The 27,948-nt window shown below is 44.6% G+C and overlaps 1 protein-coding gene across 2 annotated transcripts; it reads right to left on the reverse strand.

Moving 5' to 3' along the window:
- Window positions 1-11,053: 11,053 nt before the first annotated feature.
- LOC307089191 (dihydropyrimidinase-related protein 2-like) lies at window positions 11,054-27,308 on the reverse strand (the record flags this gene model as incomplete). Of its 2 annotated transcripts, none has more annotated exons than XM_079755349.1 (14): window positions 11,054-11,145; window positions 11,678-11,855; window positions 12,308-12,487; window positions 15,030-15,200; window positions 15,724-15,865; window positions 16,352-16,508; window positions 16,660-16,780; window positions 17,348-17,416; window positions 17,538-17,618; window positions 18,041-18,102; window positions 18,704-18,868; window positions 19,178-19,362; window positions 19,818-19,906; window positions 27,042-27,308. In XM_079755349.1, 14 exons carry the CDS (start codon window positions 27,306-27,308, stop codon window positions 11,054-11,056), a joined length of 1,959 nt encoding a protein of 652 aa, XP_079611475.1. The 2 variants fall into 2 exon arrangements, with proteins under 2 accessions (XP_079611475.1, XP_079611476.1); XM_079755350.1 differs by lacking the exon at window positions 27,042-27,308 and adding an exon at window positions 25,554-25,684.
- Between the last annotated feature and the right edge of the window lie 640 nt (window positions 27,309-27,948).

Here is a 27,948-nt window from a genome sequence, read left to right on the forward strand (position 1 = left end):
TCTAGCTATTACTTCTATGGTTAGAACTACAACATTCTAGTGTTCAACCTTAAACCGTCGCCATTCCAGCGTGTGTTAACAAGACAGGCACTGGATTTCATGTTGCAGCAGCCAAAAGCTGTTGAAGTGATTAGAGATCAGCCAAAGAACGCAAAGTGAATCGACAGTGTACAGTTATCAATAGTGTGTATAAGGTCCCCTTTTTAGCGTTGTTGACATAGACCTAACTCTGCTAATCTGTTGAAGTGGCTGAATAGCCTGCAGCAGAGTAATTGTTGATCATGTGTTTTTGTGCGTTCCTATATTGAATCGATGGACATCAATGTTCAATGGGGGGTTTTTCTTACATTAGGTAAAGGCACTGACTGAGAAATATTGTAACAGACTCTTATCGATTTCATAATGATACAATAAATTATATATCGATCATCCTGGGGTGTTAGCTTAGTTTAGAGATGCCATTGGAAAGAGTCATCTCTGTTCACCGGTTCATCTAAATGACAGCGAAGCCCCCGGCTGGGAAACTAACCAAGATTCAGACCTTGTACATATTCTCCTTGTCTTTCTGTGAACACTAAACAACTCCACTGATTGGTCTCAAGGTGAACAACATTGTGTTTTCTCTAGTCTTATGTTGCGTCAGCAGTGTGAAGACAAGAGCTCTGTAACTCAATACCACGGCAAGTGATCTTAAAAGTCATTTGGATGCTATTTTGCTCCTGTGTGACTCACTCACGTTCCACTGATGAGGTTACTCGCTCTCGATCTGAAGTGCCGAGAGAGACGTTTTTGGTTTTAGCGTGGTGTAATGAGGAAACAGAAAAAATGCATTGACATCAGTTGATGTAAAAGTGACTGACAGGCCACATTATCAGAACAGTAGCCTGATGTCCAGCGTTGCCACGACGATGTATAATTTCATCCACAAACAAACTATATTCGTCTTAGAATGATGACACCACCATTATACAATTCATCGTCACATTAAATTGACGACCAATATTATCATATGTCAGGGCATATGTTATGTATAGGAAATTATCAACAAAGAGTTTGTGAGTGGAGGATCATACGCTGGGAAAAGAGCCAGAACGCCAATCACACCCAGCGTCCGTTCTCTCTGTGAAGGCATCGCTCTTTACTTATTGCTCACTCTTGATGTCGTCTTTAACATTCTAGGTGCACTGTATGATAGCCACACTGCTGATTATTGCTTGAAACCTTTTGTATTGATTGTTGTACAAGTGCTATATCCAATAACTAAAGATAGAATCAGAATTTTGACTTTGTTTCCTTATTCTTCTTTGTTTCCTTATACTAAATTCTAAATTATTCCTTATTCTTATTCACTTTTAGTATTTTCCTGTTTGTTTTTTGTTAAGTGTATCTACACTGTGTAATAAGATGATACAAGTTTGACTTATACTTTGCAAGTTAGGGAATTTTTCTGGTTTGTTCAGACCCCAGGTTAAATGTTGAAATTGTCTAGTCCAAGTTTGTCATTCGGAATATAATGGACGTCAATGACTCGCCATTATAGCAGTTAAGATATTTCTGTATCAAAGTTGAAAGATTTAACACCATATTAAGAATCTCAAAAGGTAACTATGTACTACAATGTGCTAAACTTTGTTCATAAAAAAAGAATAACCGTGAAAAATAATTGTGTTACAATTTACAAAATACCTTTGTAAATTGTAAATTATAGCCACTTTATAATTTACAAATTACACTGTATACTTTACAATTTTAGAATTTAGAATTTATGCTGTTAATACCATCTATATTTGTTTGCCCTATTTGTTGTTGTTGTTGTGTTTGTCTTGTCTTCTGCTTACTTTTATCATTTAATTTAGCATTTACCCTTAGTGTCTACTTTTGTTTGTATTAGTACTTTGTATTCTTATTGTATTGTAAATAAAAAAATAAAATACATTTAAAAATAATAATAATTGTGTTTAAACAAAAGGTGGAGGTAAATTGGCAATGTTTAACATTGAAACAGTTTATGTAAATATTCAGCCCTTTCCATGATCGTATTGATTAAAAGATATGCTTGTTTCATTAATATAATAAAATAATAAAGCTTAAATCCATGAAGAAGAAAGAAGTTGATGAATTTTTAACATTAGATATTAGGTCTCAGTCAAAAAATGTATTAATCTGAGAATAGGAAAGAGAAGGAATTAATGTAATCATGTTACATTATACTTGCATTATACTACACATTAGACAACACTAAATAATATGTGAGAAAGCCAACCAGTTATAGATAACTATGACCTTTCTCAAGTGGTTGACGACCTTAACACATGTTGTTTTGTTATTTCTCGTAGAAACCACGGTTAGCTGCATCATTTTGAACATGCTAACACAAGTACTTATACTTAAATACTTATACTATAAACAGATGCCAGTCCCTCCAATACTTGAATCTGTATCTATATTTTTCGCTGGGATGCGAGGTAATATTAATGTCGCAAATATTTGCTTGTGTTGTTGTCTTCGTGGGGAAAAGCAATATTAATATTTAGTTACTGGGTTGCTATAACCTTAAATATTTAGAAGGGATATATTGCTGATGGTGTACCATTGCTCAGAGCTTGTCAGGCCTGTACACATTAGCCGGAAATACGGGGTGTGGCTATTCATGAGATAGCATCAGAATTGCCCAATACTAGCCCAAATTGATTTTCTTTCAAGAACTTATTTTCAAGAGGAAACGATCATGAGGAAGTGTACTGTTCTAGGTAAACATTCAAATTACAAACAAAATAGCACTTATATATATATATATATATAAATATATATATATATATATATATATATATATAACTTCAAAATGATGCAGCTGTGGTTCCTACAAAAAATAACAAAACAATATGTGTTAGGGTCGTCAATTGCTTAAGAAAGGTCATAGGCCTATATCACTGGAAGGCCTGCTCGCGATGCAATGACAGAGGCATGTGATCCCTCAGCAAACCCAACCTCGACATTACACCTCCGACGCTAAAACCAGCTCTCTTGTTTACCAACTGCCAAACTACAACCTCTAATGCATTATCTGGTTCAAGTTGACAACCACCAAACTTGTCGAGGCGAGTATGTAAATAGTCCTGGAGCCTTCTGCCGATGTGTGACTGAGCTCACTAAGTCAAGTTTACAGTCACGTTTATTTGATTAGGCATATATCCTATGTACAATATGAAAGGGCTCGACAGGAACTTCAGCTCAAGTTCATTTGGATAACATCCCCTAACCATTAACCCTAGGATTTGCGAGCTAATGTTGCCGAAATCAGGGAACAGGGAACAAGAAGTTGGCTCAAGCAAACGTAGCCCTATAAACCAGACTAGCACTTTAGGGTACTTTGAAAAAGGTAATATGTGGCAGGAGATGGAGCTTCTATTAAACAGCATTCCAACCGCATTATTCTTGATCAACGGCAGAGGCTTAGAAAAGAGGTTCAGTCTATGCTTGAGCACAATATCGCTGCGGCAAGCTTTAGCTTACAGAGTTCTCCTTGTCCTTTGGTAGACAAATCTGACAAAAGTGATCGCTTTTGTAAATATTTTTGTAAAAGTGAATGACGTCACAAAGCCTCTCCTAGAGGAATGTGCTGATTGTCTTGGTAATGGTAATTTTGGGCCAAACTGGATTATTTAAGAGGGTATTGGCAAATCCCCTTAACCTTTAATGAAATAATTGATCAAGCCAGATAATACATACAGTATACTGTTGATATGTGTATTGTACCTGCTACCTTCCAGATGTTGGAGACCACTGTCTTGTCTGGTCTGGCCGGTTGTCACTAGGGCTGAACCTGAATATTTAGAACATCTGGATATTCATGAATTAGAAAGGTATTGTTTGATGACTTCTTTTTTTTAACGTTTAAGCATATTTGGGGACTACTGGGTTAGGCTAGGTTAACTTTCGTCTGAATATCCCAGCTTTCAAATATATATGTAGGGCGCTAGACGTCCGAGAATGCTTCACATCAACGCTTCAGTTGAGGTAATTGCAGCCATCATCAGAATGGTCTCATACAGTGGAACTCATGCGAGTTTGGAAACTTGTAGGCTGCGATGAAGCTCTGCCGTAACCAAGTCGAACTCACACTGAGGAGTGGATCCAAAGGCCAATGACCTGATATTGTTATTTTGCTATTTTGTGTTATTAAAAATGTGTTCGTGCCAGCCGACCACATTAAGCAGCTTGCCGCTTTGTTTGATTGTTTCTGCAGTGATTACAATTAATCTCTCAAAATGTGAGTTTGGCCAGGAAACAGTTATATCTTTAGGAAAGGCTTTGGGCGGGGGTCAGACCAGTGCCAACTTTCTCACAATTACTCTACTATTGAAAAATAGTTTTTCAATAGTGCTTTTGCACTGATTTGGCATTGAAAGACTTTGAGGTGTATGTGGGTTTTTGTTCTCCATTGCTTTTGGTGTACATCCAGCAGTTGAAAAACACAAACCAGAGGAGCGTGCAGTGGAGCCTGGGTCTGCAGGACTTGTATGTGGCGGTCAGGCCTATATGTGGCAGGAACACGGGGTTGGCTGACACGCTGTTCGCGCTTGAAGGTCAAATTCACTAAACTGTGGGGGTTTTAGGCACTCCGGCTTTGTGTTCCCTTTGCGTTGTCTCCCTCTACCTGTACCTCTCTCAGTACCTGTCCCTCTCTCGACCTGTCTCTAATATACCAGTCATCATCAGAGACTACTACACTTTGAGAAGTGAGCTGTCTGAGCACAACGGCCTGGTCACAGGGGGACACCGCATGGTAAAACTGAAGACTCTGAGGGAAGATATCCATGATAGAATACACAAGGAACATCAGAGCTAAAACACCTTGGCTTGGTGGCTAGGGGTGTCCTCAAAGATTAAGCCAAGGGTTTCGGTGATGTAAGTTTTGTTGTGAGCCGAGAAGAACAGAGCAGAGAGCTAAAGTTTGACGCAACCATCAAAGGCAGTGCCTGACACCGTAGGACTGAGAAAGAGAAAGAGAAAGGGGAAAGGACTGCCTCTCCTAAGCAGCAGATATCCAGTAAAATGATAGAACACAGAGGGCCCAGGAAACTGTTAATCCCCTGCCTGACTGAGGGCCGATACCTCACAGTAGGTCTGGAAGGGTCAGCCGGCCAGTGGACAGACCAGACTTATGAGTGAGGATAGAACCCAGACCTGTGGTCACACAAACAGAGACTATGGTCTAAATATTGGTAACAGAGGAAAAGGGGGGAAGAGAGTGATTATGTCGCCAGGGTGTTATGTTGAACTGAGAGGGAGAGCAGTTTATGTTCTACAAAAGACGAAACCTCTGTCTGGAAATTGGATATTCTTTTGGACAGTTATTTTATTCAATGGTTTCCAACCTTTTGGATCCCCATGATCCTATTATTGAAGTTCTAAAAATGTCCATACATTATATAGATATAGCCTGTCAACAAGCCCGGGTCCTAACATACCTCTAGTAGACGAGGAACCATTATCCATAGACTCCCCAGCATCCATCTTCAAATGCAGCTTATTCCCACTGAATCACAAAGAGATTCATATACACGCTGTCTTCCAGACGCATTTGTTTACAATATATTCATTGCACTTTATAGAGCTATTTGTTGTGTCATGTCGATCGACATATGTTGTCTTCGACCTTATGTTGTGTTGTCTTCTTATGAGCTGTTTGTATATATATATACAGTATATATATATATACTGTTAGAGGAGTCAACCAGCCTCATCTGTGTGGTCATTAAACATTAAATAAACTCCAAAATCACTTTTATTTGCGTCTCACAAAGTGTTGTTGAACAATTCCCTAATATCATTGACCAAAACCTATGACGTTGATGGGGAAGGGTATGGGGTGGCCATTTTGATGCCACCGTCAATCTTCACACTCAATGAAGTGCCCTGACTTCACATGGTAGCCTACAAATTAAACAACAAGTGAACACACGCTGCCGTCCTGGACTACAGCCGGGTGTCAACAACACAATACACCTATTCAGTGGTATGTATGCATCAACTTTTTAGGATGTTAATGTGATCATGTTAACTCTGTGGACCCTTTCATAGGCTTGTCAGGAGGGTCGATGGAATTGCAGTGATACCACTAGTTTCACCCCCTGCCTAATGTGTTAACATAGAAATTGGAATTTGTAATGATTTGAAAAAGGGGATCTGGGAGTGAATGGTATTGCTGCAATTATAATTGATTTATTATAATCTCTTTCAGGGCCTAGTTCATATTCAACACAACTGCATTTTCTTTAATTGCCATCCATGTTTGTTCTTCTTCGAACAAATAGTAGAACAAAGTCATGCGAGACAAATGAAATAACTGTCTAACGAGTGAGTTACAGCCCCGAGAATAGCATGGCAAATGATATAAATACTATCAGTGTTTGGGTAGGACGACAAATTGGGCCATGGAAAGTTTAGACTGTTTAGTAGCCATCCTTTCAAAGAAGAATTATCAGTTTTATTATTATCATTATATTATTAGTCAAATAATTATTAAATATATTGTTTTATGGAGCATTAACCCAAACAGTTTAGGGAGAGAAATATAAATTAAGCAATGAAAAGAGCAAGTGTATTGTTAGATTTACAAAATTATTATTAATCTGGTTTAAAAATATGCAAAATATTAAAAACATCAAAACAGGCATACAAATATTAATAATAAGGAAACAGATCACGATGGACATCGTCGATGTCTGAGTCAACCTAAAGCCAATCAGAGTTTGCGTTACATCTTGCAGACTTAAGTGGCACAGTCGCAGGCTCGCAGCAACTGTGTTGGTTATTTGTGAGCATTAAATAAAAGGCTCTTCTTTGTTAAAATAGCTTGGGAGATGAATTGCAAAAAGGAAATGCATTAAATGACCTACAAGGAAAAATACTGACAAAAGGGATTAAACATCCTTTTAAAAGAGTGTTTAAAACATCATGATGAATCGACTGATTTAACCATCATTAAATGCATTTTAAAAAAATATCAGTGTCTTTATATCTGCTTTATATATGAAGCTGCTTCTATGTATTTATATAGATATATAATGTATACTTAAATCTGATTTAAAGAAGCAGGGATTTTCAATTAAATACTTTGTTTTAATTTATGCTCCATATAAAAGTACATTAAATAATTGTTTTACCAGTTATTTGTTAAAACAGTCTTTAAAATGATAAGTTACTATGCACTCATTAATTCTCTCTTTCCTCCATAAGGAAGGACCTGCTGCAGGCAGGCCTGCCGCTCCATACACACAGAGTGTAGGGCACCAACTACCTGTGGGGGTACCAAAAATTAAGCTTTGTAAAAAAATGAATAATAATAAAATAAAATTATTACATCATTGAATTAAAAAATATATTTATCAGTTAGTTATGAAGAGGCCCACCGTTGTTTTTTCTTAATTGTATAACCTATCACTCAATTTCGGCAAATTAGATGTTTTTACCTAATATATAAAAAGAGGCTCCCCTCACCCCCCCCCCCCCCCCCACCCCGCTCGCGTAGGGCACCGAAACGACCAGCAGCGGCCCTTGCTGTAGGCCTACCCTGAAAGAGAAAGGACTGACCTTTAAGGAATGACCACTTCAGATGCGCATGGTCATATGTTAGACGAAGTGTTGCTATTATTCCCTCCATTAAATTGGGGTAGTGCGCTTACCTGATTTCAGACAGATGGGCTTGATTGTTGTTTTGCAGCCGGTTGGCTGCAAAACACGGATGGATCGATCCCGATGGAACAGACTTGTGCTCATGCGCACTAACTTTTATTCAATGTTACATGCCTGAAAAAAATTAAATACTATGCGATGCGAACGGTACAGTGGCGCCCCGTAGGGGTACAAAGGGATATAACCGTTATGGTTGGTAGTTCTGTTTTGTACAACAGTTGTCACTGTATGCAATTTGTGGTCCTGAGAACACAATCAAATTGTATGCTTCTGTGTTTTTCCTTCTTCTCATTGTAGTTGCTAGAGTATAAAACTGTTTTACGTTTCTTTTCACGTTTATTAGATTCAGATATATTCAGATGTGCGTCACCACCAATTTACGTCATGCATGGATAAGGTAACACAGAAACACAGGCTTTTTAATATCGTTTATTAACTCATCATTTCTTTCTCTCTCTGTTCAAGCAACCAAAGACAAGCATTTCCTATTTTTAATTTCTTTATTTTTCATTTCAAGTCTTCATACATCTTTACATCATCTATGGGATGCAACCCCACAGCCATCCGGACAAAGAACGCGCCATGAATCCAATTACTCTCACAATGGGAAAGGCTTTTATCGTGGGGGTTACAGTAGGGTCTGCAGCATGACGAAGCACATAATAGTGAGTCTGTGTGTGTGTGCGTGCATATGTGTATGAACTCCAAACCCTCTGAACTCTTGGTTTAAAAACATTTTAAGCACCGTGAGCATGTTGCATGTTAAATAGCAAATGTGTTATAACAACATGAGGTATATCGTCAGGAAATAATGAAGACAACACTGTGTGCGTGTGTGTGTGTGTGTGTGTGTGTGTGTGTGTGTGTGTGTGTGTGTGTGTGTGTGTGTGTGTGTGTGTGTGTGTGTGTGTGTGTGTGTGTGTGTGTGTGTGATCAGCACCAGTAAGGAGGTTTTGGGCCTTATGGTAATCTATTATGGGACCAGCGTTGCCATGACATGATCACAAACAACAGGAAAGAATCCAGGGCCCGGTCGCCGTGACAACCACAGTACACAAAGAAGAAGCCAAAGGGAGAAAGCGAGAGACTGAGAATAAGTCTGTGTGGAAAATCTGGAAAAAAAGGGGTGCATGCTTTCAGTCTCTGGAGAGCCCCCTACCGAGGGAGACCCTGTTTCCTCCTTCTCTCCCTGCCTCACTCCTTCTCCCGCCATTTTCCTCTCTCTCCTTATCCTTCTCACCCATCTTGCCTCCCCTTCTTCCCTCTCCCTCTCCTCCTCCCTCCAACGTCATCTAAGACCCCTTATAGGAGGCGAATAACGGTAGGGGGGCGGACGCCTGGAAACTATGAGGCTGAGACACAAGATTCTTTGTTGAAGCCTGCCCCACCCCAATCCTAACAACAGACATGGACATCCATTTGCAAGAGGGTCAATAGGGCACAGAGTCACCTGGTTTGTGTTTTTATCCTTTTTGTGGTGACATGCAGTTTCAATGTCAGATTTGTATCTTTTTTTTAAGTAGAAAAAGAAACATTTTATATTCAGTGTTTAACAAGCAAAGTGAACTGTGTCTACTGTGTATAATTTAAACTCTTAGCAAGTCAGTCAGGAGTAGGAAACATGAGACGTTGTGGGAAAGGGGTTCCTGTTTATCTTTCAATCTTTCCCTTCATGTTTTCCGTCGGATTCCTTAAATAGATACGCTATTAGTAACGCTAACATGAGAACAGTGTGTGTGTGTGTGCGCGCGCTTCTGTGTGTGTGCACGCACCAGGGTAAGTGTGTGTGAGGGAGTTAAGGCAAAAACAAATGGAAGGGGAGGAAGTTCAGTGATTCGTGGTGATGACATCAACATGGCGTTGACACAAGAGCAAAGGGTAAAGACAAACTGAAGGATTTATTCCTGGCTTAATAAGAACCAGACCCATGCAACAAAATCGAATCAAACGAAGAGCGTATACAACTCTTCCACTTTGAGGCACCAACAGCCCGGCGTATATATACAGCCGTGAGAGTCCTACACACCTCACACACCAACACCACACGCTAGTCAACAAACACGTCAGCTCATGTCTACTTTCAAGCGGGAAATTAAAAGTGCTCAGCCCTAAGGCCCCTATAGTTACAGGACGACACCATGTAGCATTGTAACGACGGCTAGCTAAAGTAAAACAAGAAACATTTCAAGATATCGAGCATAGTCATAACAGAGGCACTACCCATTGTCGAACAGGCCCCTGCGTACGCACAAATCTGGCACCTTATAATCGGTTTATCCTGGCTATTTTACATTGTTTATCTTACAACCTCTTCTCCAAAGAAAGATGCAACAAAGCCAAACGATCAATACATCTTGTGGATTCAGGCACATAAATAGTTAAAGGTTGAAGGATGGATGTGTATAAAAGAGGCAGTTGTAAATGATGATGATACATTCACTACTCTAAGTTTAATGGATGGCATCTGTCATTCTCTAGGGCAACAGTCACGATGGCGGTTTGTTTAATTTCTAGACCTTAAAGGCTAACTGAAATAAATATGTGAAGTTTGAAAACTAAAAGGCTTTTGAAGAATAACTAAATTATTTTAATTTAAATGTGGTTTAAAGTTTTTTTGGATTTAAAGATGTTGTGAAGGTTACGAGGAAGGAAAAGAGACAGCAATGAATGAATAATTCAACTTCGATTAATCCGATGGCACCCTATTGAAGTTGATTTAAGACTGTTAGCATTGGCTAATGCAAGGGATTATCCTATTGGAACAAAGTAATGCTTCTGAGTTCAAATTGAAGAACCAAAGTGTACACGAACTTAATGGCATTATTGAAGATGGCACTGTTTGCAACTCAAAGACAATGTCCCTCAAAATGTCACCTCTTCCAGTGAAAAAATATTAAAATTGATTAAAATCTGTTTATCTTCAGAGAAAGGACGTAAACTTGTAAACATTATCTGTCTTTCCGCTGTACCGTAGAGTACAACAGGAGAAAACGACTTCGTTAACTAAGCAGGCTAGCTTGCTATTCCGTTAGATGTTCTTCCTAAGCAAATCGATACTGATGTCACTTCTTCTTTGCCGATTTTAACTTCACGTGTATCATTCCGCTGCTCTTATCAATCTGAATCAGTTTAATGCTTGTGTGGAAATTTCCCTTTAATTGTAATGTTATCAAATAAAACTACATAATCGAAAAAAACGAAACGCACCGATAAAAAAAATACATGACGGGTAAAAAGTACTGTATAAAACCCTCAAATTATAAGTGTTCATAATACAAAGTGCTCAAATTAGTGTTTTCTTCGTCGTCTACGTCTTAGTTTTTCCAGTTGAGGGTGGGGCTTCAAGTGCAGGGATCTATCCCAGAGTGGTGATATTGGTCCTGCCACCAGGTGGCGCCACAATGCGCTGAGTGTTTCGACGAGGAATGTTGTCGTCAACCTGAGAGCCTAGGTGTCAAAAACAGACCTCACATTATTGTCTATTCACTTATTAGTCTCAATATCTTTGCCCCAAGCATGAAAAGCTTTTAACGATCAGACGTGAGGGAAATTCGTCATTACAAGCAATTTTGTAAAGTCCCGGCTCACATTCCTTGTGAATGGACACTCCCACTTCGGATGTCACAAGTGGATGGATTCTGATATGGCTTGTAGAGACGAATCAACCTCACAATTCCAATCATCTGAGTAATCACGTTTAATTGTTGCGGTCAATGTAGCTCATTAATCAGCGTTTCTCATGCCATGGATCGAACCAAAATTGGGTTTGACAACGCACAGAACACTCACAGGAAACTCAAGACCACACCACGCATCCTTGGTTAAATGAATCTACAACAGAGTTTCCTGTGTGTGGTTGGGTCCCCACAGACGGAAAGAAATTCTCTTTACGGTGCCCGAGAATAAAAGGGTTGAATAAATAAGAATAAAAAGAACAGTGTCCTGATGAGTGCCAGTAGGTGAAGGCGTGTCTACTGACCGGACAGGCTGAAGCCGGACTGGTGGAGGTTGCGAGGGGGTTGGGCGCCGCCGGAGGGGGCGTGCTTGGCCGGGGAGGCGTTGGTGGAGGGGGCAGGGCTCGCGGTCCTACTGGCGATGGACACCTCGCACACGGGGCCGTCGTACAGACCCCTGGGGACGCCCCGCATCTCCGCCAGCTGGGGGACAAGGGGGGGGCGGGTTGGAGAAAACATCCACCCTTTATTAGTAATGTTGTCTTTGGTCAGCATTGCAGCGTTGGGCGGCTTCTTGAACGGCATCTTTGTGCCAGTTTATAAATGCTTTCTCTCACTTAAGTTAGTTACATAGATACAGATGTGTAGCTTCGACTAGATCGTTTTCAAATGATGTGCGACAAATCTGTTTGTTAGGAAATGCTATTATTGTGAGATCGATAATAAGATGATTACTTCAAATACCGAAATAATCTTAATAATCTTAAAGTTTGTCTCACTACAGACTCACTGCCAAATATGTTACACTTTATCGCGATGATCATGAACTTTACAGCATATGATACCTAACCTAGAAATAAAGTGAGAAGCAAACCACACGTGTGGTCCACGCCTGGCCTTCGACAGCCGGGGACGCAGTGGGTCGGACCACTGACCTTGCTGCGGGCCCGTATCCGCTTGTACACGTGGTCGATGAAGGGCTTGCGGACCACGTAGCGCCCGGCCCCGGCGGTGGTGTGGAGGTCGCCCTCGTCCAGGACGATCTTCCCCTGGCTGATCACCACCAGGGGCCCGCCACGCACCTCCAGCCCCTCCAGGATGTTGTACTCCACCGCCTGGGGACGAGGGAACACTCAGTGGCGGGGTCACGAACTGGCTCAGGTCGGAGAAGGCGCATGTTCAGATACATTTTTGTAATCAATTTTTAAATCTTAACATCAATAGATTTAAATAAGAGCGGGAATTTTTGAATGGATGTACGTTTTTCAGTAATGAAGATAATCATGTAATTTCGGGGAGGGTACAGAAGCTGAATGATGAAATTAAGAAAGGCTTTCGTGACAATGAGTCCTGAAAGCAGCCATAATGTTGTACAGTAGTAGTCACAGGAAGGGTAGGGATATATTATTTGTAATTTGGGTAAATTCAATACACACTTTCAACACGACTTCAATCAAACGGTTGTAGACACCCAATATCGACTGATACACGAGCACGTCAGCGTTAGGCGTGGCCATTGTGTCATGAAGACATTATTCTGATGAAGTGGTACTTTCAGCCCAAACCACGCAATCCATTAGAGACAGATGGCCTTCCGGAACATTACCACCGCCCCGGCTACGGTTCCGGAGCCGACCGGTGATTCCCAAGGGCTCCACTGCCGGGGCTGATGGGTAATAATCATAACACCACAACCACATGGAGAGACATGGCTCTAAAGGGGGAGGGTTGAGTTCGATAGCGAAAGAGAAGCCTACTGTTTCGCTGTAATGCTGACTAACAAAATAAAGATAGAAGTCCTGAATGGTGTGATGTGATGTCATGATCCTTCCTCACTGAGGAAACTGGAGCCGAGTCAGGGAGACAGAACGATCTCATTTGGGAATAATTCACCAACAGTACAGGCTTGTGTTTGTGTGTGAGTGCATGCACATGTGAGGTGTGAGTGCATTTGTGTGTTTGCGTGTGTGTGTGTGTGTGTGTGTGTGTGTGTGTGTGTGTGTGTGTGTGTGTGTGTGTGTGCATGCCTGGGTATGTGAGTGCATGCACTTACACATGTGTCTGCATGTACAGTGTGTGTGTGTTTGTGTGTGTGTGTGTGTGTGTACGTGTGTGCGTGTATGCGTGTGTGTGTGTGTGTGTGTGTGTGTGCGTGCGTGCGTCTACTTGCGTGTGCATTGGTGGGTTGTGGTCAAACATCTTGTTTATGTGTGTGTCTGTCATAATGCTGTCGAATGCATGGCTTTTGTTGATACATTTGTGTGTAAGTATGTATGTATCATAGGGGTATGTACGTTCATGTACAGTATGTGTGTGTGCGCGTGTGTCAGTCTTTCATAATGCATGTGTTTATCCTACATGGTAACACAAGCTGTAATGTTACTATTATGGATCTGCTCCCAGTCCCATTGACTTCTTCCATGATGTCATGGGGGAAAGTGCTCAGATGATGTATGAATGTCTTTAGACGGGTGACCTCATCGCCGGGCCTAACTAGCTTCTATTGGCTTACTGGTTGCGCTCACATACACACACTCAAACACACACACACACCCAAAAAACCCAAAACACACCCACACACACACACACCAACACACACACACACCACACACACAAACACACACAAACACACACATACACACACACACACACACACACACATACACACACACACACAAACACACACACACACACACACTCATGCCTGAGCCCTCCTTGCTCCAGGATCTCCAGTAACAAGCTTACGATAGGTTGCCATGTTCTTGAACTGGCAGATTCTTAAGATGACATCATTCCCATGGGCGTCGTACAGCGTAAAAGTACGAAGAACACGCCCTACTTCTGAGGTTTTAAACCAATCAGAAGCACTTAGAAGCATAGAAAACGGTGAAGAAGTCATCGGATAGGCCGGTAGAACAGTGGGATGTATTGTGCTGTCTGCCAAACTGAATTAGAGGAATTACAGGCCAGGGTAATGTCAAGGCTTGTGTACGTGACTAAGGCAACTGGTTAAATGAGCTGTGGGTAAGAATAGTTCTCATACATAAAAATACATTTGCAAACCAGAGGGCATGAGTAAGGTGAATGTACAAGGACAAGAGCTTGTTGCCATGCGTCACCACCAGATGTGTGGGTGATTACACGGGCATCACTAGTGAGACTGTCCATCCAGATGTATGATGTGTAGGTCAACACCTCTGTCACCTCCCTGCTGGCGGACTGACACTCCCACTTGTGATGTCACAAGCGGATAGCGCCAAACAGGCGTGCTGATCTGTGATCCACACACCATTCTTTGGCTTCGGTCTATGACTTCACATTAACTGCCACTACAATCGGCCACAATGACACAGGTAAAGGAAGCAACAGGTATGTGTATTATTATTATTAAGAAATCGACTTACAGAATAGTGGATGTGAAACAAATGGCTACTACTTGTAGGGGAAACCATCCCCCTCGGGTATTTTTAAGTACTGTTCATATGCAAATCTGTTTATAAGACCAGACGCTCAGATGTGGTTCTCAAACTAAAACAAAGGTGGAACCTGGTATAGAGTGTTAATATTAATAAGCCGGATATAACGAGCTGTGGATCTGAAACCCAATGCGAAGGTGGAACCAGGTCTGGTAATTAATATGAATAGGACCAGACATACTGATTGGTGGTTCTTGGCGGAGATGATCTTGGTGACGTCGGGGTCCCAGAGCACCAGGTCAGCGTCGGAGCCCACCGCCACGCGGCCCTTCCGGGGGTACAGGTTGAAGAGCTTGGCCGCGTTGGTGCTGGTCACCGCCACAAAGTAGTTCTCATCCATCTTGCCAGACGCCTGCAGGGGAGGGGTCAGAGGTCAGGGGGGAGGGGTCAGAGGTTAACAGAAACCCAGGGGTGAAGTGAAGATGATAAAATGTTGCTATAAAAATCGATATTACCTCGAAGCCGATGAAGTACTCTATATAAGCTTGTAACCTGTGGTCGCATAACAACTCGTTTTTTGTATCACTGCACTGCCAATCTTGAAGTATGCCAGTATGTGTTGCTTGGCAACCATTCCGCTGTCTTGAGGGAGCATATTGCTGGGCTGAAGAATGATGATTGGTTTTTAAAAAATGATTGCATTTCAGGTTGTCACGTGTTTCTTTTGGTAAATCGCATTGGGCCGTCTATAGTAACCATTTTAATAACCATGTCCCTACACGATTAGGTGATATCCTAATGCTATAAAAAGCCCTCGGCCTGCTCACATCACGGGAGGGCGACCGATTCCCCCAGCCACCCTGGGAACCTGTGGCTCACCGCACGGCCGCAGGCTAGGATCAGGGGGTTTGTACGGACAGGGAGGGGGTCCTCACCACACACTTGTCCCAGATGAGGGCCATGCGCTCCTCGGTGCCGTTGACGCCCTCGGGGATGAGGGTGAAGTCGTCCTTGCCCACGGCGCGCTGGGCGGTCATGAAGGGGCAGTGAGCGCTGCCCGTCACCTGGAGGTCCCCGCTGCAACGCGGAGGGGAGGGGGTGAGAGACCGCCGCGCAGGCAGGGAGGGGGGGGGGGGGGGGGCAGCTCGCTCGCTGAGCAGGTAGAGCGGCACAAAGTGGCGGTGTGCACGACCACGTTCCGTCACATTGGTCACACGACCATACCTGAGGTTGCTCTATCTCATGGGATGTCACGTGACCCTACTGGGATGTCACGTGACCCCACGTGCCTTCAGGTGTATATGGTGCTTGCCCTGGTCATGAATCATTCCACCGTTCTGAATGACTCTGCTATGCTGTGCGTTTTACAACATGCACACCTTGACCCTGTCTTTGAGACGTTCTAATGATGCAATCATGCAACAATGGAAAGCTTGCTACTTTGATTTCTGGAAATGGTTATCTTTAGACAATATAACATTAAGTCAGTTATACAACCTCCTGCAGTGTGTGTGTGTGTGTGTGTGTGCGTGTGTGTGTGTGTGAGGGGCGCTGGGGGGTTACCAGGAGAGCAGGGAGGTGAGGTAGTCGGGGGTGGTGGGGTCGGGGCTGAGCGGGGGGGAGGTGACGTAGGCCGCCGCCTTGGCCCAGTTCTTGTTCCAGTAGTGGGAGCCGTCCGTGCCCAGACTGGCTGTGATGGCCTCCCCGAACACCACCGTCCCTGAAACACAGCCAGCAACCGCCTTCAGCCGGATGGAGCTCTCTCCCCTCCCCTACCCTGACCGCTTGCGTTAGACCGATCGGCGTCGCGCTCGCCTTGGGTGTATGTTCATGGTCAATGGTTGATTTTTTTTGGACGTTTCAGTCCTCACCCTTTTTCCTGGCCTGGGCGATGACATCAGCAGCACTCTTGCTCATCACCTTGGTGATGTAGAGAGGACAGTTGGTCTGATTGGCTACCGTCACGGCCCGGTTCACTGCCTCCGCCTCCACCTGAGGAGAGGAGGGAGGGAGAGGTGGAGGTGCGATACATTACATTCGATTACATAAGATGGGGAAGAACGTATTGGGATGAATAAAATACATTAGAATATGATAATATAAAACCAGCAGCGGCAAGCATTCTGAGACCATGTGAAATATGAACATAGTTATGATTTTAACACGGGAGGTGATTTGGTATAAAGTGAGTTGGGGAAATAAGTGTCTATAATCTGCACAGCTCGTTTTTTGCATTAGTTTAGCTACCCTGCACTGTGTCCAGGTGTCCTTTAGAAACGTGCTTCTTTACTCTAGCCAACGGGACAGACCCGACTCCACTCCCTGTGTCTCGTTGAAAGAGAAACATGTGCAGACAATCTTCAGCAAAGCACACAATCTTTTAATGATTTTCCTATAAATCTGTAAATCTAACTTTAAACCTGTCCTTTTTGACACTGTAGTTTTGATACAGAACTTTGTCAATAAAGCAAGTTTGACTTCAGCTGACTTGACTGGGGCTTCACCGGTCACCTTGGGTTATTGATGGATGAAGATCATTCATGTGTTCATGTGTCTCACCTCCTCTGGGTGGCTCAGGACGTGGCCCTCGGGCCCGGTGATCCCCATCTCCAGGACCCTACGCTGCTCCTGCACACACACGCACACACACACACACACACATCATCATCATCATCATTTTTAGTATTAGCCTAAACTCGAATGGGAAATATCTGATATCTGCTAATGTTTTAGAGGTCTGTTGTCGTACCTCAGCTATGATGCTGCCGTTCTCTGCATGGACTTGAGCGATGGCTCCCAGATCACGGAGAATGCTGAACAACTCGTACACCTGCAGGATCGATGGACAAGTAAAAACATAGTAGGACATATAGTATAACTAATAAATCACCAAATTAGTTCATATCAACTAGCACACGCTATATATGGTCAATATATAGTACATATAAATACTATAAGTATTTAATAATCTCAAAAAAATCAAAGTGATTATACTGGGCTGGTTATGTTATATAGATAACATGATGGATCATGCCATGACCTATTTTATTCACGTGTAAAGGGTGATATTTTGACTTATGGTTTTCATGTGTAAAGAGTGATGTTTGTAATTATTTGGTTCATGTGTAAGGGGTGTTATGGATGTTTTGACTCGTGTTATTCATTAATGAAGGATTCACATCATTTGAATGCAACTATCCACATAATTTCATTACTGAATCAAATGAAATCCTTTCACAGTAAAAGTCTCACCTGGTTGTCCGCGATCTGCTGGTCTTCCTTCTGAGACAGATAGACCAGGAAGGAGTTGACACCTGAGGAGGACAACACGCCCCGTGATTAGGGGAGTCTGGCACTCTTTATCGCTGCTTGCGTGCCTGTATTTCCATTCCACGCCACACTGTGCATAATAGAGTGTACACAAATGTCTTCTGCTGCAGGAGATATTTATATGAACATCTGGTTGGGATCATATTATAAACATATGCTGTAAAGGAATGAACACTCAAATGAACATCTGGTTTCAGCCGGAGTGTGATTGGTTGTGGAGGAGTAGGTGGTGGTGGTGCTGCAGCACAGGGGATGGGATGGGGAGGAGGGGAAGATTGGGGGAGGAGGGGAAGATTGGGGGAGGAGGGGAAGATGGGGGGAGGAGGTTGAGATGGGGGGGAGGGGTATGAAGATGGGGGGTGGGGAGGAGGGGAAGATTGGGGGAGGAGGTGGAGATTGGGGAAGGAAGGGGGTGGCGGAGGAGGAGGTGAAGATTGGGGGAGGAGCTGGAGATGGCGGGGAGGGGTATGAAGATGGGGGTTGGGGAGAAGGTGGAGTTGGGGAGTCGGGTGGAGGTGAAGATGGGGGGCAGGGGGGTAAGGTGGGGGCGAGCGTGCGATAGGGGGGGGGGGGGGGGTAACGCACCGTGGTCCTTGACCAGGGCCTCCATGTCGTCCAGGAGCCCGCGGTGCCACTCGGTGATGTCCACGTGGAGGGAGTAGTCGCAGCACACCTTGCTGTCGGCCCACTCCCTCCACTGGTTGAACGCCGACAGCAGGCCGACTCCCGGCTCCGCCACCACATGGTCGACTGGGCGGGGGGGGGAGAGAGACGCGGAGCTCTGAGAAGCTGTTGGTTTTCATTGAATCAGGTGCTACCGACTGATCCACGAATGTCTCTCTGTCCACCCCTCCCTCCAGCCGATACACCATCCAGCCATCCGTCCATTCCATTTTCCACTCATCTATTCATCCGTTCGTCCATCCCCCCCAAACCCCCCCCACATCCACCCAACACACAACCGCCCCTCCATCCCTCCACCCTGCGGAGCCACAGCCTGGATGACTCCGACGGTGACCTAATGAGGAGCAGAGTGGAAGTGACAGCCCCCCTGCTCACTGATCATGGTGGTGCCCCCGGCCAGGGCAGCCCTGGTGCCCTGGTAGAAGTCGTCAGCCGAAGTCATGCCTCGGTCGGGCATCTGGAAGCGGGTGTGGACGTCGATGCCGCCGGGCATCAGCAGACGGCCGTGGGCATCGATGGTCTTCACCCCGCCCGGGACGATCAGGCTCTCCCCGATTTGCCTGGCGGAAGGAGAGGGCAGAGATACCAGGATGTAGAGGGACAGAGAGAGAAAGCCAGGGTTGGGCTAAAGCAGAAACGTGGATGAGTGGCTGTAGCTTCGCACCAGAGGAAACCGTGAGATTAACGTATTTTGCAATGACATGAAAAGGGGCTGGCCCCCGCCTGGGGACATGGGTTTCACTGCTTGAAGACACAGGGTTGGACCAGTGTTTTCAAACGTTGTCGTCGCCACAAAGTTGTCGTAGGATGTGCGTAGGGAGATTGGCTTCTTAAGAATCGTAGCCATAACTCAATGACTTCTTAAGTGTGGTGCGATGTACATACACACAGGGTCATTGTCCTTCCGATGTGGGGCCAAGCAGATACACAAAAAAAGATGCATGGGGTGACCTTGTCAGAGCTAGAGATGAAGTCACAGACTGGAGAGAGGTTGACGAGCCCTGGATCCACTCACTTGATGACTCCGTCTTCCATGTAGACGTCGGCACAGAAGGACTGGTCATCGTTCACGATCTTTGCCCCCTTGATCAGTAGGCGGTCGCTCTGCAGAAAAACAGAGGACATTTTTAATTAATTATCCAATTAAATAACTAGGAGGGCCGGCCGGATTGGTCAGAATATGAAGGAACACCAGTGAAAATGTTTTTGAATCTTTTTGCTTTCGTAACAAATTGAACATTCCATGCACTTGTTTAAGAAATACTTTGAATAAAGCTGCAATTTCAAAGATTCTTCTGTAGTTTGGTGTATTTTGACAATAGTCCCACTTTTCTTTGCCATATTTTCCTAACTTATCTCTCCTGTATTACGATGACTGCTGCAAGCTCCTTATGAGGTCTGATATCCCTCTGTTCTATATCTATTCCACATTTGTTTTAAGAACAATTTAAGAACCTTTGTCCACTTTCAAATGTGCATACACAACAAATTAGAACAGAACCAGGGTATGCAGCTGGCGTAACAAAGACAGTGTGAACAGTCTGTGTGTGTGTGTGTGTGTGTGTGTGTGTGTGTGTGTGTGTGTGTGTCTGTGTGTGTGTGTATTTGTGTGTGTTATTTTACTGCTGTACACTGGTACAGCTTATGACAGTACCATACAAATGCTAATGGTTATTCTTCTCAAATACTTATTGTCCGTTATAATTCCATCTGTGCATTCATTGCAGCTAAACTGCTCCTTTGAACAGGCTGGCATAGAAACTATCCAGGGGGAGAGTCTTCCTGTATCAATACATGCACACACACACACACACACACACACACACACACACACATGCACACACTTTGTCTCAGATTCTTTGTGTGTCTGTCACCGACACACACATACACACACACAATCACAAATATACACACAGCCTCTGTTACCCTCTTCCGTTCTTTCTGACACACAAACACATTGAAACTCTCTCTCAACCCCCCCCCCCCACAAACACACACACACACACACACACACGCACACATACACACTCAAAGTTGTAGTCACAAGGACTGAAGCATCCTGCGGTAACAAAGGCTGCAGTGTTAGAGGTCTGTCTGGAGCCTGGTTCCCATCCAGTAGGACAGGCTATTCAGCTGCTCGCTGTCTCCTCCTCTCCACAACCTCCTCCTCTACTGCCCTCCTCTCCTCATCTCTAAACCTGCCTCTGTCCTCCTCCTCTGAGCCTACTTCCTTGTCTCTTTCCCTCCTTCCCTCCTTCCTTCCTTCCTTCCTTCCACAACTTCGCCCAAAGCCCACACATTCAGACCCCGGAACCTCCTCACTGCCACGGAATAGTCAATATGCACACACACGCACACACACACACACACACACACACACACGCACACACACACACACACACACAAGTACGGCCTCACACAATATGGGGAACACCAGGGTCATGACCACTAATCCATTAGCGTGAGGGGAGTGGATGTGTTCTACAAGGTGTGGCACTTCACACAGTGGTATGACGAGTTGAGGAGCATGTGGTCGTGTCTCGGTACAGAGAAGACCCTCCTGGCAACGAGCTCTGCAGAGAGAGAGAGAGAGCTCTTCTCTCTCTCTCGTCCTCTCTCTCTCCTCGGCACGCTGCCAGACAGCAGCAACTGCACTTCAAATGTGCTTTCAACATCACCCCACGTAGATCACTTGACCCTCAACAACACCTTGACAGGATATTATCACATTACTGAGGTTCCCAATCCAGCAAAGAAACACTGTTCTATAGTTCTATGCTAACCCGGTTCTATACTTGGCTGTTCTATGGTTCTAGACTTTTCTGTCCAAAATGTTCAGACAAAGAGTCACTCCTGTTTGTTGCTCACAGAGTATCATAGTATAGAATTATATTAACACCATGTATGGGAGTGCAACTCAGAAAAATATGTTCCTGTTTCAGTTTTAAACGGGTGTTCTCCAGAAGAGATCCATATTGCCCTTTTATGGCTGGATTGTTGACCTTATTTTGAAGGAAGAAGGGAATTGGTTCTGTCCCGCCCACTGGGACTATGTGATGCAGGCCCATCATACAGAAGAGTCTGTTTTAGAGGAATATACAGTGAGTTGAAGTGTGATTGAATGAATGCTCCAATGTAAACGTAGAATGACAATAAATGATTATTGTTGAATCAGCACATCACAACAAAGGTTTTGAATGCCAAATAATTCATTGCTGAAGGAGGGAAAATGAAAATACAGTTTTTCCTCAGTTGTTTTTAATGCAAGAAATTGCTGTAAAAAATGTGGCAGTGTTAGCATTTTACATCATGCTAACATCTAACGTTTTCCTGGGACAGGTCATGCCATTGAACCAACACACATTATATCGTGCGGAAGGAGATTTGCTTTCGATTCTGTTGGCTTATTTAGATGTAACCGCAGCAACCTGGGAAAAGTGTTGTCTTCCAAACTGAATGCTCAAAGCAAACTGCTGAGTCAGGGGGGAGTGATGCTGAGTCAGGGGTGGCCAGTGTTTATCTTGGACATTGAGCACTAAGGCAACGGTGGAAGTGCCACATAAATCCACTAACGTCCTCCCCAGGGTGTAGACAGCAAAATAATTATTCATACCTGTATAAAGAGGACATGTATAGGTCGCCACTAGGCACTGCGGTTTGGACACATTTATTTGCTACATATTCGTCAGCATACAATTGTTAGAATTGGGCCATCGTTAAAAAGGTCAATACAAAGCATTGGAGGTTTTTGTGAAACACACACACACACACGCACAAACACACACAGTGCATTGGCTAAGTGATGACTACAGCGGAAAAACAGCATAGTGCAGGTTCCAACAGTCTATAACATTTTACAACCGCAGTTTGTATATGAGCAGAAAACAGTGCTGTTTTCTGCTCATTTTTCTGCTGCTTTTCTGTCAAAATATGACAACATGAACGTTGATATTAGTAACGCAAAGGCCCGGTCTGCACCAGAGTGGACCCACCAACCCGACTCTGTACTATGTCATCTCCAGCTCCGTGAGTCACCATACAGGCTATGTTTGGTTCATGGTATCAGTTTCCAGGAGATGGCTGAACTAAAACAATGTTGAGATTGGATAACATTGTAGGAGAAGTCTGAGCTCACCTCAACTGAATTTAAACATTTACATGGAAGAAAGATTTCATTACAATTTACTTAGCATGTTCAAGAAAATATCAAACATGCACTCATGCAGGAACGTTAATTCTGCCTGCCTTACAGAAAGAAACGGTTTCCTCACACTCACAAACCAACGGCCTAACTATGGTGCTCTGTCATTTTCCCACACAATGTTTACTGATGGAATTGATAGAGTCACAAATGACCTTTCAAACTTTGGATGGCTGCCTAAAATTCCCGAGTGAGTTTTTTAAATGAATCAGGTAAAATCCATGACCAAAATTCCCAGACGGCTACCTCAACGAACTATAAACACATGCCATCTGCAGAAGAGCTTTGCGCGATGAATCAAAACATCGTTGGCCCTTTCCCACCCATCTCTGACACTTTTGTTCAAGAACAGACGCCGCAAATCCATTTAGTTTCGGATTATCGCTGTTTGCACCAAAATGTCAACGTTAATCCCCAGTCTGATTGCCAGACAAGCGAACGGTTAGTTCTGCCTCGACAGCGACCCCTAGAGGATCAGGACGGAACGAATCAGAACAATAAAACTGCCTCTCCCTTGTGTGCACATTATATTCACTCACAATGGAAATGTTTTCTCACATTTTAGTTATTGTGAGAAAACATTTTTCCTCACAATTTTAGTTATTCAAGTGTGCTGTTAATTATATGACAATATGTATTCATATACAGCTGTTTGTACCTATGTCACATATTCTTGTCAATATTATTGACTATGGAAGATGCTATCCTAAACTGTTGCTATGTAGCCTTAGCTTCATGCGGTAGCTTTAGCTTCACCAGACCTCGCCCTGCTGGCTCACTTGGACCAACTGGAAACAACAACTGCAGAACACAGATAGGATGTTTAGCTGTGACTTTGTGGGCGTGGCTGTGTGTGTGTGTGTGTGAGAGCCCTATGGTGTGAACGAGTGTGTGTGTGTGTGTGTGTGTGTGTGTGTGTGTGTGTGTGTGTGTGTGTGTGTGTGTGTGTGTGAGAGAGAGCCCTATGGTGTGTGTGTGTGTGTGTGTGTGTGTGTGTGTGTGTGTGTGTGTGTGTGTGTGTGTGTGTGTGTGTGTGTGTGTGTGTGTGTGTGTGTGTGTGTGTGTGTTCTATTTGTGTGGGTGCGTGCATTTTTTTATTATGCAGATGTCAAATGTCATGGTATATGATATTATGTTATCTGGTGCATGGATTTTAATGCCATCTGAACAAAACTGGAATATGAACAATGATTACCACCATAATTACTTTGTCCGACAAGTTTCAGCCAAGTCACATAACGTGATGGCAATGAACCAACCAGTCATGAACCAAAAGCCTTCACATAAATGATTCACTCCAACATGCATAAATATATAAATACAAACGGGTAGGCTTGCTAGGCCAATGCATAAATAAAAGGAAGCCTAAGACTAGTGTTCTCCGAATCTGGGTCAGTGCTTGGAGGTTTCACAAACAGAAAGCCTGCTCAATGCACCATGCACCACCAATCTGGACATAACAGTAGGTAAACTATAGTAGCCCACTACAGTGTCCCCTTGGCAGGATATGTCATCTTAGTTTGTTGTCGTAGAGGAGCAAAAGCAGACATGGAAGGAAATGCGAGGGCATGTTCCGCTCCCTTCCCCTGTCTCACACCACCAGCACCACCACCACCACCCCACCTACTTTCCACTGAACCGCTGCTCGCAGTGAACCCGGCCGCGGAGCAGCTCTCCCAGGGAGGGGTCGGCTCGATACCGGCCGCGGAGTGGAGCGGACGGGCGGATGCGGCGGAGCAGCATTGGCGCCCCAACTGTTGTCGTGTTGGACTACAGTCAGTGAGGCTCAGCTTAGCTATTGACTGAACCGCGCCTCAAAGAACATTACAGACGCAAATGAGGGGGAAACTCGATACAAACATAAATCATAAACTCTTGAACATTTAGCGACGGCGTGGCGCGATGGTGCGAGCAGATTCTCCATGGAAAAGTAAAGATATAAACTGATTGGAGAGCTTGTCGCAACGAGGACGCTATTAAAACGAACAGTGCTGCACACTCACCACCGCAAGCCCTCAACCTGTCAATCAAAACCACCAAGCCATTAACCTGCCACTCAATACCACCACAAAGCCGGTGGATCATCCGTCATGTGCTTCAATTTGACCAGCAAAACAAGTAAACGGTAAATGGACTGCATTTAAATAGCACTTTTCTAACCAGTGGCCACTCAAAGCGCTTCACAATAATGCCTAACATCCACCCATTCATGCACACATTCACACACCGACGGCTGTGTCTGTCAACCATGCAAGACGAGCGCGCAGTGCCTTGCTCAGGGACACCTCGACACGGCTAAGAGGAGGCGAGGATCGAACCAGCAGTCTACTGATTACCAGCTAACCCGCTCTGTCTCCTGAACCACATGCCGCCCCAAAACAAGCATGAACATGATAACTTAACACATCCGTTTGCAAACTAGGGCTAAACTATGGACTAGTTTGACTCCGACTAAGTTCTCCGTGCTTCTAAACAACGACCTATTCAATAAATATGAATCAATACAATTCAACATAATCAGGAAAACGAACCCAGGAAGACCCGACTCACTGTGATGCGGGGGATGTTCTTCTTGCCCTGATAGCCGGACATCTTCACGGGTCTGCGGACCGCTGCTAGTGCGACGGGGTGGTCCGATTAGAGCTGCCGTTCGCCGGGTGGAAATAACCGGTGGTGGGGTGGAGGGGCGGAGGGGGTGGGTGGGCGAATATCAGCCGGAATGTCTCAAGTTTAATGTCGAATGCACTGGACGACAATGCAGGGTGCACCAGGAGAACAGAACCGGGTAAAATGTGGAAACAAACTCACGCCCTTGACTCTCACAAATCACAAATCTCCCTGCCGATGCACCAAACCCGTCGCCGGACTCTTAGACCCAGACAGGAGGAGGAGGAGAGGAAGAAGGAGGAGGAGGAGGAGGAGAGGAAGGCCTGTCCTCCATAAATCTTTGTGTGCATGCGCAGGACCCCGCCTAGCTCCCATTCAGGAGCGAGCAGCTAATGGATGGTGATGTGCTGCTTGCGGGCCTATTGACCCATCATAGGTCATCACTGACTGTGGCCTGTAGCCTATCTGTGTTGTAACGGTTTGTTTATCTGTGTACGGCCGAACCGTAACCTTGCACAGCATGGTTTCCATGACGCCCCACACACGCTGCGCCTCTATCCCATAATATCAGCCGTCCTCCAGGCTTCCCCTGCAGAGGATTTTTTTACAAGGGTTACAGAATCGATGTAGAATGTGCTAATTTGGGTAGGAATGTGGAGTAGATCTATATAAAAAGCCAAGCCTCATAACATTTAATAAAAAGCCTCATAACATCACTATTTAATAGCGCTCATATGTCGACGTGATGTATGTCAGCCTAAATATACAATTATTCTATAACAATGCATTACAACAAATGCACGGTGCACACAGCAGGACACAATATAAAAGTGACGGTAATGTCAAGTGATTGATTACTTGTGTCGCTATATTTCCTGCAAGTCACTGCAACTGCAAGCATGCATCGTTCAAGCAGTAAGGGTATAAACCACCAGGGGGAGGGGGGGCTGCCCCTGTGCCATCTAGCAACCAACAAACGTCTCAGTTTCACTGTTAATCCCAATAGTCTACAGATGGCCCTTTTGTTCGAGAAACCAACCAGTGGACCTTCAAGATGCTGTGGATCACTTGCGTTAGCTCCATGATGACGTAACGCGCCACGCCCTCTCGAGGACTTCAATCAGCGCTCTAATTGACCACGTAATGTCGCAGTGCTCGATGGGAGATGTAGTCACACGGCGCCTGCCGGCTAGAACAAAGTAAAGTTCACTACGGCCAATCCCTTTATATGCCTACAGGCCATATAGCCTAGACTTTTCAGATCGATTCATTCAATCAAGATAAAATAATTAAATCCCGCCCTATGTGGTCGAAGAATCCGGGGGGGGGGGGGGGGGGGGGGGGGGCGGCGGGATGGACACGTAGACTATGAAAGAAAGCAGAAAAGAAAGAAAAAATAACGAAGAAAATAGTAAATGAAGGCTCATTCACCTTTTTGTCGAGGTTCTGCAGGGCTTCCTTCCCCTTGCACTCGTGGATCTCCACCCTCCGGGGCTGGGAGATGTCCGTCTGCCGGTCGATGACCCGTCCGTCCGTCCCCGGCGTCCCCCGGCCGGACACCCCCGAGTCCAGGTCGAGGGTCTTGCTGTCCGCCGAGCCCTCCACCGGGCAGAACATGCCGCAGAATTTCTGCCTCGCTCGCGGGCTGTCCTGGCCCATGGTCTTAAAGAAAGACGGGAACTCCCCGGCAGCCGACATGCTTGCAGCTTGCAGACGTGGAGGAGGAGGAGGATGGTGGTGGTGGTGGTGGTGGTGGTTCGATTCTGGTTCACAGACGAGACGATGTGTCTCTATAGTGGTGGTGGGTTGTGTTAGATCCTCGGACAGCCACCGCCTTGCCGTTTGGGGGGTGCAGGTGGGGCGGTGTGAATAACAATAATACTAATGATAGGCTGCTAATCACGGCTAGTGGTGATGCATATCCGGACTGCAAGACAAAGCACACACCGATCCACCATTAATATTGATGATGCTGGTTGGGTATGCCATTAAATGAAATAAAAAGACGCCCCATCAACATTCATCGAACCAACAGACTCCACAGCCAAAACCGAATGTGCTTACTCATGAAATAGGATGTATTGTAATCAGCCACTGGCCAGTACCCGATGGAGTCTGGAGAAATGGACAACCTAACGTCAAAAAACCCATATCGTCCGACATGCTATAATGAAAGAAATGTGTGCAGAATATAATAGTAGGTCTACCTGTAGCTTGTTTAAACCGGTCCTCTGCCTGGAGTCCTCTCACCAGTGTCTAAATGAAAATACCTCCTGCTGCCTCTTGTCTTACCGCGATAACTCTGTTCCATTAGCCGTGTGATCTCCCGGGCTCCCAA

This window comes from Pollachius pollachius (genome assembly GCF_949987615.1).
Source record: "Pollachius pollachius genome assembly, chromosome: 18".
Taxonomy (NCBI): domain Eukaryota; kingdom Metazoa; phylum Chordata; class Actinopteri; order Gadiformes; family Gadidae; genus Pollachius; species Pollachius pollachius.